This window comes from Chelmon rostratus, chromosome 14 (genome assembly GCF_017976325.1).
Source record: "Chelmon rostratus isolate fCheRos1 chromosome 14, fCheRos1.pri, whole genome shotgun sequence".
NCBI lineage: Eukaryota > Metazoa > Chordata > Actinopteri > Chaetodontiformes > Chaetodontidae > Chelmon > Chelmon rostratus.
In genome coordinates, this window is record NC_055671.1 from 19103364 (window position 1) to 19118962 (window position 15599).

Sequence of the window (15599 nt, forward strand, 5' to 3'; positions counted from 1 at the left end):
CGAGGTGTCAGAACAAGCAGAAACAAAGCATGAAAGCTTTTCCTCGCTGACATTTTCAAACTCTGTGCCTTTGAGTGACTCCATCAGCTCGCAGGGATGTAATTGCTTTGTTGTCACTTGTAGTCGAAAAGACGATGTTGAAGGCGGTGACCGGCACAACAGAGCAGGCAGCCTAGTTTTCGCTTCATTCCCAGCATACCTCTGGCCAGCCATGCCTGTCACATGGGAGGTCTGTTTCTGTTGGAGTGTGGCGACACCGTCGCTCTGGAGCTCTGATGTTTGTGACCTGTACGATGAGGGCTTTTCATATTATATCACATTAATTGATGGGCTTCTTTATGGATCATGAGGCCTGGTGTGTGCAGCTGCCCGCAGAGATGAAGAGCAGCCCGCCTGTTCAGTTTGAACTGGCTCTATCTGAACAACACTTGACCCGTGCTGCAGTGTAAAACAGGATTACATCATGGATGGTCCTCCAGGAGCTGAGGCCAGTGATCTCCAGATCTCTTACCAGCCAAAGGCCTCTGCTGCTGGGCTTTACTGTCTGAGCTGCCGCCCTGGGGCTGCAGATTGGATACAGTGGATGAGATGTGTGATGATGATGATGATCGCGAAGGTGGTTTAAATGCTAGATGCGGATTGGAGTGTGTGTGTGCATACGTTGAAAGACGAGGACTGCTCAGTTGCAGCGGGGGCTGGTTGTGTTGGCTCTCGGGAGGTAGAAGTGTGGTTTTATACATATCAAAGGCTCTTGCTTGCATCCCAGCCCCACTCTCGACCTCCCACGGTGTGTGAGTGTGTGTGTTTCTGCTCCCGGTAAGCCAAGTATTGACACACAGCTGTCAACAGTGCTGATCCAGAGTCTCCACGGGGGCTCGCCGCGCATCACGGCATCACAAGAGCTTCTACAACAGATACTTCTATAGATGTGCAGAAAAATCAAAGAGGCATTAAACCACGAGATTTCACTGTATTGACAAATAAGATTTTTTTCAAATTTGCATAGTTATTTGTTTGCTTGTTACAAAATACAGCAATGTAAAAGATAAATACAGTTTTACATTCAAACACACTCACAGCTGCACACATATACATAAAACAAGGAGGTGGGAAACTGTCCAAATGTCTCCCCTGAAACTCAAAAGCAAGGCAAGGAAATGTGAAGAAAATGAAGCATTATTTCACATTCCTGCGTTCCAACAATCAGCATTAGAACTGAGAAGAAACCAATGTTTGTTTAATGTTTCCAAAATGCAAAACAGATGAGAAACATTGGACAAGTTTAAATTCTCTGTATCGAGTTTTGGAGTGTTTTGTTTTTTTTTTTTAACGTGTATCTTCATGATGAAACTGCACTTAAATTGAGTTTATACCAGAAGTAAATTGACCTTAATGGCTAAACGTCCCCGCGGGGATCAACAAATGTTTGTACCTGTAAAGCTAAAAGGCACCAACCGTTGCCGTCTCTCCCCTCTGCTGTGCTGTGGCAGGCAGAGCCAGCCAGTCTATCCTGCCCTGTCCCCCTGTGGATTCAGGCAGCCCTACTCCTCCAACCTCTCCAGCGCCTCCTCCTACTCCAGGTACCATAGCCGGCTGCTCGGACCAAGCTGGACCCAGCCAAAAAAGCAGAAGCAGAAACCGCCCCTGCATCATCGACTCCTGTTTATAGCGCGTTTCAAAAACGCCCGAGCCGGACTTTTCCATTGGCCGAGCTCGTGTGTCAGCTCTCACCGGGCAGCTGCTGTAAAAGTCCCATTGGAGCCACCGCGCTATAAACAGGACGAGCTCAGTGCGAGCCGAGCCAAGCTAGCCGCTGCTGCAGAACACAAAAGGCTGACATGCACACACACACACACAGAAACACACACTCCTCTCCATCTTGAGCACCATTCAGAAATTAACAGCTTTTTCCTTGCTACGCCGCTCTTTTATGCTTTTTCTGTTTCTTGTGCGTTCCTGATCCCTGACCCTCGCTCAATAAAACTCCATTTTCAACAAAGCAGCGGGCATTTTTGTTTTTCAAGGGCGCACAGGAGCGCGAAAAACACTGGTGTTAACCTGGTGACCCCCCCCGCTGTGAGCTCGAGAGAGTCTTCACATTGTCCGGCCAGGTGTTTCGTTTTTTTCTGCGTATTTACTTAAGCTGCGGATCTAAAGGGACACATTCGATCTTGAACCACCGGTAAAGATCACGCGTGCAGATTGTGAGCTGGTGCTCGCAGACAGACGCTTTGTCGCTGCAGTTTGCCAGGATCTCATGCACAAGGCCTCGGTCACACGGCAACCAAAGATCAACCACCCTTTCATATGGTTTGTTTAGACCTCTATCAGGCCACATAGGTGTGTGTCTCCCCAGCAACTGTCACGTTGTTCAAATCACACCAACTTAAAAGCCAGGATAGATTTTAGAGTCCAAAATGAGAAAATGCTCTCATGAGAATCATGATCTGGATCTTCCACATCACACCTAAACCCGGTGCATTACCTAAATTGAAAGCCTTTATGTATTTCAGTTGCTAAGAACTGAATTTGACAGGTGCAGTTAACCCACCTATGAGCTGCAGGATGAAACAAACAATATGAATGTTTTTTTTTTTTTTTCGGTTCTTATTTGACCGAGACGCTCGCAAGCTGCCAGCAGCTGATGCTCATTGCTGCTTCAGTCTCTGTTGTCCCCCTGTTGTCTACACTGTTTACAAATGCACTTTGTCATAAAACATCTTTTTTTACTTTTATCTGAGAAACTTATCTGGAAACAAAATCCCTCACATGGCCTTCTTTTGGACTGAAATGAACGCTGATGGATGCTGAAATTATTTATTGACACTGAAGATGTTTTTAAGCGCGCCGACTGGCTTCGCTTCACACAGCTTCAAGATGTGAGGGAGTATTTTCATCGTGCCCCAAACCTGTCGTTCAGTAATGCTAGGGTGCCCTCTAGTGGTGATACAAGCTTACGTCTTTGCTGAGTGAATATAACCAGCCGTATTTGTTCTCTGGTTGATTCAAGAGGGGTAAAAAAATCAACACCAGGGTGAAGATCACTTTCAGCATTTAAATGATCGACCTAGAGGCTTTTCACGCTTTCAAGCTCACTGCTGCCAGAACTCCTGCTCCCGCTCACCGTCCTCCCTGCCCCCCGACTCCAAGCATTTCTCTGATCTCTCTCTTGTCTATCTGTCTTCCTCCACCCCTCTCTCCTCCGCCAGGTTCCCTCACTCTCTGATGCTGGGCCCATCGGGCATGCATCCTACAGGGATCCCCCATCCAGCCATAGTGCCCCCTTCAGGCAAACAGGATCACGAACAGTATGACAGGGGCATGTATGTGTAAGTACTGTCACACTTTCACATCAGCCCTTTTCCATCCATCCTCTCATCTCGCTCTTCCATCACTGATCATCACATCCTCCTCTTTTAATCCTCCTCTTTTAATTACTTGTGTATTTTTGTACTCATTTATACTTTGTTTATAGCACTTAATGCAGTTTTCCTTGCAGGGGTTGGACTTTAATTTGAACTTATTACAATCCTACGACAGTTTTAATGTATTTAAATATTTACTTGACTCACTATTTTCATGCTAATTAACTCTCAAGTACTCAAGTATTTGTCTGAGATTCTGAATGAGGCAAAAGGATATATTTCAGTTATGGGATACTTCAGACATGTTAGGAATATGAATATTCGCTTTCTTGCCGGGAGGTAAATGAGAAGATCAATACCACTTTCATATCTGTTTATTAAATATGAAGCTGCAGCAAGCAGATTGTTAGCTTATCTTAGCACAAAGACTGGAAACTTACTAATTAGCGAAACAAAAGCCAAAGTGTAACAACAGCAAGTTGTGTTGTTACGGGCTGGACTATTCCTTGGTCTGGAGCTGCTACTTCCTGGAGATCTGTCATCCCTGTGAAGGTTGCAAGGCAGACTGCGAGTGTTCAGCAAATGCTTTATGACAAGCAAATTAGTGCACTTTACAGGCCAAGTATTGCCCTTTGGAGAGCCAGGCTAGCTGTTTCCCCCTGTTTCCAGTCTTTGTGCTAAGCTAAGTAACCGTGCCCTGGCTGTAGCTTCATATTTAACACACAGATGTGACGTCTCAACTAATCCTTGGTCAGACGTAAAGAGAAAAAAGCAGCCTCTGATTCTCTCTCCATCTCTGTGTCAATTTCTTCACCTCTTCCTTCCTGCCACTCTCCTCCTCCTCGTCTTCCTCCCCCCTCCCCTCAGGAAACCACAAGAGGTCAAGCGGGAGAAGGAGCCCAAGAAGCCGGTCATCAAGAAACCCCTGAACGCCTTCATGCTCTACATGAAGGAGATGAGGGCGAAGGTCATCGCCGAGTGCACATTAAAGGAGAGCGCCGCCATCAACCAGATTCTGGGACGAAGGGTGAGGGATGCACACACATTCACCAACCAAACACACACACACACACACAGCCGAACACAGACTAATCTTGTTTCCAGGTCAGTCTGAGATTTCACACATGAGGAACATGAGAGGATGGTGGTAACCTGAACACTGTTCCCTTCACATACTGGTGCCGCTGTCAGAACAACACTGACTGGGAGTACTGGGATCCTGTCGAATGATAACACACACACACACTTAAAGGAACAGAATAACAAAACCAGCAGCTGAAAACACGAAACATATTAGAAGAAAGAAAAGAAAGGAAATTTTATGCTAAGCTCAGTCTAGTTGTTATTATTATTATTATTAGTGTGATCACAAGCAAAGTAATGCTACTTCCTGCAGTGTTCATGATTTTAGATTGTGGTTTCTCACCTTTCCTCCGTGCGTTTCTGTTCTCTTCTGTTCTCCAGAATTTAAAACGGAGAACACAACCCTTGTTTTGAGCGTGATGTATTTTCATTTCGAGACCGATTTACCAAAATGGGAGTCACCCCCACCAAAAAGCGTACAGTAATGTGTGATGATAAGATCAAAATGATAACCATTTCTCTCGTATCTGTGTGTGTGTGTGTGTGTGTGTGTGTGTGTGTGTGTGTGTGCGTGTGTGTGTGTGTGCGTGTGCGTCTTTCCAGTGGCATGCACTGACCCGGGAGGAGCAGGCCAAGTACTACGAGTTGGCCAGGAAAGAGAGACAACTCCACATGCAGCTCTACCCGACCTGGTCTGCCAGGGACAACTACGTAAGGACTCTTCTTACTCCTCCTCTTTTCTCCTCTTCCTCCATACTGACTGGAAAAAAAAGAGAAAAAAAGACACCATGACAACTTCTCGCAGCTGATTTTACAAAACAAAACCAGGCAGACGTAAAAGCTTGAAGTCGAGGAGGCGCTCTCACTTTGTTAATGGAAGATCGAGGAAAAGTCTTGATTTTTGTAGTTGGGCTGTCCTGGGAGCCACCTCTAGAGTGAAGAAGTCATGTGGTTGCTATGGTTACAACATTGAGCTAGAACCACAATGAGAGTTGGTGTTATATCAGTGTAAAGATATAGCGAGTTATTATTTGATTATTTTATTTTGAAACGTATTTTTCTATTTAATTTCCTTGTCAAGCCATGTCAAGGGGCAATTATCCTTCATGAACATAATTTTGATGATGGTTGAATTTGAATTTCAGATTTTTTTTAATATATGTAAATAAAGGCCAATAATTTCCCTTCAAAGTAAGAGTATGAAAGCAATGAGAGCGATTCATAGCTTGATAAGTTATTATATTATGACGTATGTCTTATATTAGCAGCAACACACCTCACAAAAATATAAAATGCCAAAATCTGAAACACCTGATGACAGCAGGAAGTGGTCCAACCACTTGACTTCTTCTCTCTCTGGTTTGACTCCCTGTAAATGAAACCAAGATGAAAAAACAGAACAGTATCAATTCAGCAAACCAGAACCTTTTAAACTGGGTTAGATAATGTTATTGTTCCCACCTCAACTTACCTCCCCTCCTGGCTACTGTCTCAACACCCTGCATGACTATTGGCTCCCAGACCTGTCAGTCAGAAGTCATAGAACATAACGTTTATGGCATGAAAAGATTAAACCGGTCTCCCAGACTGTAGGAGGAAGTCAAACCTGTGTGGTGCATGTGTTTTGGTCTAATGTTTTGGGGATGTGCTGTATCTGGGCTGCTGTGTGCCTCTGACTTGTCAGTTTGCTGTTGAACTCTTGCAGGAGGCGGGCCTTAGCGGGGTCGCAGGGGAAAAGAGTAAAGCTGATTGGGTAGGGACACGTCTTATGGTGGATTTATGCCTCTGTGGTGGGGACAACATGAGTATGTGAAGAGCTGCATGAAAGGGGTTGTGGGTATTGCTGTGCAAAGTTTGCATGCACCTTCCAAAAACCTTAATGACTCACACACATCAGCCTCACAATAACAACAGCAGCAGCTACAAAAGCACACCCGATTGGTCCGGTAGGAACACATTTCACCCAAGCCTTGCACGCTTCCATGGTTATGAGTACTGGTCAGTTAAACCGTGAAACACTGAATCACGCAGAGGTATAAATCGACCCGTTTTGCTCCACTAACAGAGAGCAGGGCTGCATGGCTGGCCTCGCTGCCTTGTTATTTTTAATGGGCATCCCTTTAAAACACAGCACCTTCATTTTTGTGATTAATGTAGCTAGACGACAATGACACATGTTAGTATGGTACACACAACCTTTTGACACCAAGCAGTGATTCTTCTATTTATTAGACATCCGTTTATTCTAATCATTATCATGTTTTCGACCAGAAAACTGTGAGTGAGTGTCAGGCTCTGGTCGTAACAGGAGCTGCTTCTCAGTCTCTGTCCGAGTGGTGACCTGTTGATGCTTTCCTCTGCTCTACTGTCTTTGTTCCTCTTGGTCTGACTGAGCTGAAATCTGTCGAGGGGCAGGCATGACACACAAGCTATGGCGACGCTTCACTTCGGCCACGGTTTATAACACGTTTGCGACATCTAAACGAGTGTCTCTAACACGCACACCGACTCCGCTTTAATGTTCTTCATTTGGTTTTCGACCCTTTTTGACAGAGCAGCACATGACGGTGCCAGATTGTATTTCAAAATAAAAGCCCCCAAACTCGTCGTAGAGAGTTACCTCTGAGCTCACGGTTCAAAAAACATCCTCACGGAGTTCTGAATGTGTTATAAACCAGAGCTGGAGTAAACTGTGATCATACAGAAGGTGTAGGAGCTGTATGCATGGAGCTTTGAGCGTTTTCTCAGCAGCTCAGCGAGACATAACAGTGGCTGGTGTTTGGTTAGTACTAAGTGCAGCTGTATATGTAAACATCCTCCACACATGGTGGCTCACCGACAGGCTCGTTTTTTACAGTATTTAATGAATGAAATACGTAAATCAAATAAATGATATGTCCAAATCTTCCTCCTCTCAGACACAGGGCAGCAGAGTGTGATGAGCTCATACGTATAGAATAGAACAACTCGCGCAACGACGACATACAGACGGGTGACAAAAGAAAAACCTGAATAAAAGAGTGCAGAAACATAACGGCTGCAGACGCGTCCTCACTGGATGCCACAGTTGAGCGGATAACATCCAAACGTGCACTGTGGCAGGTATGAAAATGCTGTTTCTGATTTTGCATTGAGATGCAAAGAGGAAAAGATTCATTGTTGAGGCATAAAGACTGCTTGACTGGCTAGAGCTTGAGCAGGAGCAGCGACTGAGGTGGCATCCGCATTTAGATCGATGGGACAGACGTCAGGAAACAGGGTCGGAAATTGCGCTCGACATTTGATGACCGCGATGCTCGTGTGTTGGATAGATAAGGAAAAACAGGAGAGCAGCTCCTCTTCTTCATGTGGCGTGATCAGACAGTTACATATAGAGGGTTTTTATAGTTGGGTTTAAACCCCTTGTTACAAAGTAAAATGCACATCAGAGAGGGCAGCGGTGCAAAAGCCATTGACCCTGATCTGCAGAGATCCTTCACCATATTCTCCACAAGTGGGCGAGTGCATGTGTAATAGTACAGGCCTGAATGCTTGACCCCTGCAGTGAGGGGATCCGGTGGCTCTGTTGTCCCCTCAGGGGGGGACCATGGGCACGAGGGCTCACTAAATGGTCTGATGAGTGTGAGAAGGATGTGGATCATATGCTGCAGCCTTCCCAGTCACCAGATCTCACCAAATGAGGGAATATGCTCTGGAAAAATGGTGTTCATGCCTCCAACAGAGTTCCAGAGACTTGTAGAATCAATGTAAGGCGCATTGATGCAACACGTGGCGGTCCATCACCTTACTAAGACACTTTATGCTCTAGGTTTTTCCTTTAATTTGTCACCCGTCCGTATATACAAGCATTCAGGGCTTCTTGGCTGTGCTTTCAAATGCAGCAGGCAGTATTTTCAGAGACTCCCTCACTCCCGCTCTCCTCCTAAGGTTTAAAACAAAGTCAGTGGACTTGCCAGCAAAGCAGGAAGGATACGTTCCACGTATCGCCCCCGCAAGCTGTGGAGGGTTTCTCCTCCGAGTCCTAAAAAAGCCTGCACACAGTATATACACACACACACACGCACACACACACACACACACGCCCACCCTCACAAAGCTTCAGAGAGGTGCAGTTGTTGTTGTAACCACATAGACAATGCTGACAGCGAGCCGAGGAGGGCAGACAGTGAAGCGTAGGCGGTAGATCTCTGTACCCACATCCTTCATGTCACCCAAATACGAGGCCTCGCTTCACCATCACCGGATCTGCGAGAACAGTTCTGACGTTCACCTCAACAGTCGCACAGTAGAGCCAAGCCTGGAGATCACGAAACATGGCTGCAAATACGAAAACAAGGTTTTCGGAGCGTCCCAGATCTCCTCCTCAGGGATTACTTTTCGCCGACGACACATCGGGTTTTGCATGAATCGAGTGTTACAGTGACATTAGCGTCGCAGCGTGTTTTCCTTCATCTTTCTTGCTTTTTTCTTGCTTTTGTAGACCATTAAAGATGGTTGCCTGACCTGGTTGCTGCTTTCAACTTTGCATTTTTTTTTAAATTGACACATAAGAAACCTCAATTTTCCGTGTGGTGCAGATTTCTGTTACAGTTTGGGACTGCGTCTCTTCATGAACACTCACTGCCAATGTCACCCTCTGATAGTAAACAAGCATTTTAAGCTAACCGGGAAAGCAGAGAGGAGTCCAGAAATAATGTGTGGAGGTCACGTTAGATAAAAGAAGTAATTCATTGGGGGGGATTTTGTTTTTTTTTCTCCCACAGGGCAAGAAGAAGAGGAGAAAAAGGGAGAAGCTGCAGGACTCCAATACAGGTAAACTACCCGGAAACCTCTTTTTCTTGTCAGACAGACACGACCACGCTGTGTTTCAGTAGAGGAAAACAAATGGCCGGCGTCAGCTCGACAGTATTTGAGAGAATTCAGTTGAGCTTGAACTTGCGTTGGCGCTCTGTAGCACATCTCGGTGCCTTTTGAGGCAGGATGTGCCTCTAACGTCAAACCACCCACCCACTCGGCTTTCCACGTAACCTGAATTCTAAACGTTGTGTACAAAAGTTGATATCCTGATCTGACCCGTGCAAGTTGAAAATGTCACACGTCAGGGCTTTTCCCCTTTTCCCTCGGCGTAAACACATTCCCATCTCTTCTCTCAACTATGAGACAAACACACACAGAGCTCCTCCACGCGTCCCGGGTAGATCGCTTGCTGTACGCGAATGCTCATGCTAACAGCACGGAGCACGAACGAGGCCAGCAATCTAAAGCTAAAATGAGCTGCAGCAAATTCAATCTGATTTTCAACTAAATCTCTGATGAGGACTTCAGTGCTGTGATGCTGCCATCTCAGTGGGACTCACCTGGTTAAATAAAGGTTTGATAATAAAAGGGGTGATAATTTCCAGTAACTTCAGCCGCAGACAGAGATGTAGCAAAGTATTTTCCTGGATTCCCCTCATGAGAAAGCGGTTTAAGTCTGCGTCAAGCTTTTAAAATCCTGCAGGAACGGCGCGTCACAGCACGGCTGCCCTGAGTCTCTCCTAGCTGCCTGTTTCCAGGATGTCTGACTTGTTTGTTTAACTCGGCTGTGTGTGTGTTTTGTTTGGTTACTCTGGAGGTTTGTTGATGTTTTGCTGTGCTGCAACCGGCTACTAACAGTTTTCTCTGAGCGGACAGCCCGGTCGCTGCTTTTTTTCCTGCCCTGACGAGCTCTTGTGTCTCTTTCTTCTTCTGTTTATGTCTCCTCCCTCTGTCCTCGCCCTCTAACCCCCGTCTCCACTCCTCCTGCTCCTCTCTGTTCTTGCTTTTCCTCCTCCTCCTCCACGTTTTGTGCATGCTGTGCATTGTGCTCAGACCCGGGCTCACCTAAGAAATGCCGGGCTCGCTTCGGCCTGAACCAACAAACGGACTGGTGCGGTCCTTGCAGGTGTGTACCGAACATCCACCCCCACCCACTCCATAGCACCGCGCGTGCTGGCGTCCCCACAAACTCCTCATCTCTGCTCCCATTTAACCGCCTGCTCCCTAATCACTCCCCCTCCCCGCTGGGGTCTCAGTTATTCAAACGTTTCTCAAAGGGTGAGCTGATCCGGAGGCGGCAATGATCTCCTCAATCTTATCAAATTCACAAGTTGAGTTTCCTCCACCCACAAGCTCCGCCCACTGATGATTAACCCAACCAATGAGATTATATCTGCCTCAAGACCAGCTGTGCCCCTGAAGAATGTTTGAAGGTCCAACCAGAGCTCCACATGCCGTCTGTCACTAACTTTCTGCTCTGCAAATTGAAGCGTTAGAGCCAAGAAATATGTATTTATATCATCATAAAAGAAACACAGTCTAGACACACTTTCGCAATTTAAAAAAGCAGCAAAAAAAATCCTTCTGCTGCAGAATAATCTCTTCTCTGCTAATTTTGACTGGAATATCACTTAAATTCAGTAGCATCAGGCTAAAGAGGATTGCTGTTCAGGATCAGTAATCATGTCAGGTCCATCTTGTCCTTTGACCTCCTTTTCCTGTGATGTCTCGCCTTAAATGTCAGAGGTGGTTCGTGTTCTTCGCTGCTGTTACAATGCTCCGTATCATCCGGGTCCCGTCGTTCAGTGGAACTCAAAGCACAAGCAAGAGGCTTTTAGTTTGTTCCCGGCAACTCGTTACCCGTGGCGACAGATTTATGAATTCACATGAGCTCGTGCCGTAAAACGTCTGACGTTCCCACAAAGGAAAAACATTCTACTGCTGCAGCTTGTAAATTCAGGCTCGGGCTGAAGAACGGCCCACATGAAGCCACCGCCGGCTCGGATCCCTGACGCAATCGGCAGCAGCAATTAGGACCAATTTGCAGCACCTGTGTTGCAAAAGGTCAAACAGGCACAAACTATTTCAGCACAGCCGCTGAAGCTTTGTTCTAATTCAGCTGCAAACGCAGCCAAGTCAGATTCATCACGTCGCGCTCGCAGCCATGTTTCTGTCTTACTTGTAATTATGAAGTAAAGCTGGGGATTTCCCAGATTCCCCACCGTGAGCAAAGGCTTGGTCTGAGCCAGCTGTTGTAAAAGAAATTCAGGAAACTTGGTTTACAGAGTTTATGAGTAATTTAGTGATGAAGTACCCAGAAACACAGTGTTAGATTTACTTACTTATTAAATTTGTTGTTATTAAAGTGTTTTTATTGTCCTTTGTCCTGCAACTTTTCTTTCCCTGTAACAAAGCTGAACCATGGCTATAGATTAATAGAACTGGTCAGAAACAGGCCTGTCAGCGCGTCAGACTGTTCCGCTGAGGCCAGAGCAGGTTTCACAGTAGACGACAGGCGCTGCAGGAGTCGGGAATCCGTGTGGTTCTGCAGAAAAAGCTTCCACCGCCACGGCGCTGCAGCAACCCTGTCGCCCTCCCCATCATCACGTCATGGAAATCTAAGTGTGTGTGTGTGTGTGTTTCGGTTTGAGAGAACAAAGGGGGGTTGAATGTGGTTAGAGCAAATCCTTATAACCACAGCTCAACACACACACACACACACTCCCTGCAGCTTTGCATTATGACGGCGTTCTCATGCCCATCTGCTTTCAACTTTCTCCATTCATGCGATGTGGTGAGAGGCGCCTTTTGATGGTGAACTCTGACATTTAGAAATCACTTTCTATCGCACCCTTCCTGCCTCTCTCCCTCTGTCTAAATATGGCCGAGCGCCTTTCCTTGCGGTTAAACCTGGTGACTCATATCAGGTTCTGGTAATGATCATGGGATCCTGTTAACGGCTTTGATGCTGCGCTCGGCGGTACACAAGTCTGCTTTTAAGTATAACACCTCACAAAGCACAGCGCGTCACTCCTGCTTGCAATCTGTTAGGTGCAAACCAGGAGAACCGTGCACATGGGGTGGACAAAAAAACGGAAACACCTGACTCTATAACACAGTAGCTTAGAAAGCCACCTGTTTGACTTCACTGTCAAACTAATAGTACTAATATTATAAATAAATTAGAAATTTGAGTGGTATTTGCATTAAACAACAATAACAGAAATTCCTTTATTCTAGTGGACTAGTTCAACATTTTGGGAAATGTTATTCTCTTTGGGGGGATTTAGTTTTTTTTGCATGACAGTTAGATTAAAGGACCGTCATGCATGAAGACTGCAGGCAGAGGGGAACAGCTAGCCCGACCCTGTGAAGTTCAAAGATGCACATGCTAAGGCCCTTAAAGCTCAGTAATTCACACGCTACATTTGAACACAGACAAATGTAAAAAAAACACAACAATCCACCCGTTCAGCACTTCTGTGCAGCATCTCTGCTGGTTGCCTGGCAACCTTGAGGTCACAGCAAAACTCCAGGAAGTCACAGCGTTGTTCGCCAAGCACTCGCTCCAGCACGTGTTGGTAGGTGTGATTTGGAACTCCTGACAGAGCGAGGCAAGCTGTTTCTCCCTGCTTCCAGTCTTTATGCTAAGCTAAGCTAAGGCTGTAGTTCCAGAACACCGATCCGGCACAGACGTGAGAATAGTTTGAATTTTCTCATTCAACTTTCAACAAAAAACAAGTCAGCCCAAAACGTCAAGATATTCCTTCAAAGAAATGTTTGACGCCAATCTAAAAATTATCACTATTTATAATAATAATAGCAATAAACAGCAAAGAGATCACATGCACCAGCTGCTTCACATAAAAACAGACAGAATGAATGTAAGATAAGATGGAGAATAATAACAGCAACAGAGAAATATTCTCACAAACTAGATTATTTTCTGTATAGAATGAGAGGCTAGAATCTGACACTAATACTCGTCTGTCGTTCATTCTGATCATGTGTCTCTCTGTTCATTGACATCGGTGTGAATGATGCATCTTCACTGAAGCCTGCTGACATTTACCATCCACACTTTATTCACAGATAACTCTCTCTGACTGTCCCTAGGAGGAAAAAGAAGTGCATTCGCTACCTTCAAGGAGGAGGCTGCCCCAGCCCAACTTCTTCAGATTTAAGTGCTATAGACTCTCCCCCGTCCCCGTCCCCCGCCCGCCACCGCCTGTACCAGCACCAGCGCCCCCCGTCCCCGGGCGGCTCCCCGCCGCCCACCTCCCCATCGACATGCCTCCCCTTGTCTCCGCCAACACACACACGCTTACACGCACGCATACCCCCGCAGCCGTCCGCGGGCAAGCGCGGCGACCTCCGTCCGCCCGGAACCAAACACGGCCACACGCACCTGGAACTGTCCGGCAAGCAGACGCACAGCTCGGCGGCGGCTCTGTCGGCCGCCAAGGCCGCAGGACTTTCTCTCAAAGTGTTAACAGAGACTCAGTGATCGCTCCGGTCCGCTCGCGCCCCGGACACCGCTCACCTCAGCTCCCTCCAGAGCCGTGAAGGTCCTCTTCCTCACCTGCCTTCATCCTCATCCTCCTGGTAACAGCAGGCATCCGCACCGCGGATGTGGCCCAGAGCGGCGGCGTCTCAGGTCAGAGGCTGGATCCTCTTGAGTCCAATACGTCATTAACACGTCATTGAGGCTTAGTTCTTCTCAAAGCCTCCTCCAGAAATTGTCTGCTCTTTAATAAAGCACTCAGGCAATCTTCATTAACCTGAAAGACTGGAAATATCACATGACCACAGCACATTTGGCAGATATGTGGTTCAATGAGCCTGGACATAAGTTTAGAGTTGTCATAGTGTAAGTTTAGTCATCATAAACTTGTCCCAGTTCAGTATTTTGTAATGGTATGAAAACAACTTCCTGTTCATGAATTAGTTGTTTTAGAAGTTAACGAGGAGGACCTGAACGCAGCAGAGTCTGCAAGAACGAACTCATTAAAGAGAAGCCTTCGGTCCACTGAAGGATCCGCTGTTTGAGCCGCATCCATGAGAGGATCCAGCCCCTGAACTGGAGACTGATTCCCCGCTCGTCACAAAGACTTCCAGCTGTGCAGAATTAGGCAGAATTGATCTGGAGCCGGTTCAGTTACTCACTAAAGCGATTAGTGAGGACGGCCCTCCACCTGTTTGACAATCACACACCTGTACTGCAAACGAGCTCTTTGTTAAACGTTCCACACGAACACAGACCTGAAAGGCAGAGATGAGTTCTGGCATCAAGGTGAGCCGGTCTGCTGCAGAAGACTCTGTTCCAGAGATCACAGTGCTGTTACATTACACACTTTCTTATCACTCAGACCAAACCAGAGGGGGGCACAGATCAACAAGCATCCAGCCTGACCAGCACAACCTCAGGTCATCAGAGAGGGACAGATTGGCTTTTTTTTTTTTAGCTGCCATTTTGTTAACAGTTCCACTTCAGTTTCATTCCATTTCCAAGCATTTTTTAGAACTAACAGACAAAAAGAGAAAAAAAAACATTTTCAGCAGGTAAAAAAGTATTAGAATTAAACCTTATTTCTTTTGGGCACTTTCAGGATGTCAGTCTCGCTATATCATCACATTTCTGTTCTGTCATCTTTTTTTTGGTATTTTTGTATGATTCTCATGTCATTTTAAGGTCAGATGTGTTGCTGGTGGGGAAACCCTCAGAAAGACAAGGTTTTTGGTTTTTTTAATGTCTCTTGGCTGTTTTCCTTTGAACATTTTGCAGCTCCGTAAACTAATCTGAGACCAAATGGGTACTATTATATTGCATTGTGTTGTAAAGTTTTATAAATGTTGGAATTCCCTATTATAACTAAACTTTTATATGTTTTTATGTAAAAAAAAAAAAAAAGTGAAATAACAAAAAAAAAAGATTTTTAGTTTCTACCATTTCTTAAAACATTTTGTGTTTGTCCTCTTGTGCAGATCTCTTTCTTGGTCGAGTGTTACTGCAGCAGCGGTCAAATGATATCTTGTGTTCTCAATCTGTGCATGTTCTGACTTAAATGTAACAAAAATAGGTTTTGACTGAAAACGCTTTAATTTACTGTTCTGCTTGCAGCTTCCAACTCAAACTGTAGGCTGAGCTTTTGTACAGCAACACTGTTTTCCTCCAGCAGAGCGCGCTCTTGTGCTAGAAATAGCTTGTTTCATTTTGGAGGGTGTTCACTTCAGCAGCAGCGGCACCGTGGAGATGTCTTTTGTATTTTTTACGACTCAAACGCCTCTGATGTATTACTATTTTTGTTTGATGTATTAAAGTGTTTTGAATATCTTGTCCATGTCTACTGTAGT

At 45.8% G+C, this 15599-nt stretch overlaps 1 protein-coding gene across 6 annotated transcripts in view; it reads left to right on the plus strand.

The window, feature by feature from the left end:
* The window catches only part of tcf7 (transcription factor 7), a 73113-nt gene extending 57531 nt beyond the window's left edge, over window positions 1-15582 (plus strand). Inside the window, exons 6-13 of one of the 6 annotated variants that reach the window (XM_041951989.1) lie at window positions 1491-1580; window positions 3210-3329; window positions 4233-4392; window positions 5052-5159; window positions 6154-6201; window positions 9212-9260; window positions 10299-10371; window positions 13362-15582. In XM_041951989.1, coding sequence (XP_041807923.1) covers window positions 1491-1580; window positions 3210-3329; window positions 4233-4392; window positions 5052-5159; window positions 6154-6201; window positions 9212-9260; window positions 10299-10371; window positions 13362-13752 — 1039 coding nt within the window. In that variant the 3' untranslated portion in view covers window positions 13753-15582. Of the gene's footprint in view, window positions 1-1490; window positions 1581-3209; window positions 3330-4232; window positions 4393-5051; window positions 5160-6153; window positions 6202-9211; window positions 9261-10298; window positions 10372-13337 lie in introns of all 6 variants that reach the window. The other 5 variants (XM_041951984.1, XM_041951986.1, XM_041951987.1 and 2 more) reach the window with 5 other exon arrangements.
* The last annotated feature ends 17 nt before the right edge of the window (window positions 15583-15599 follow it).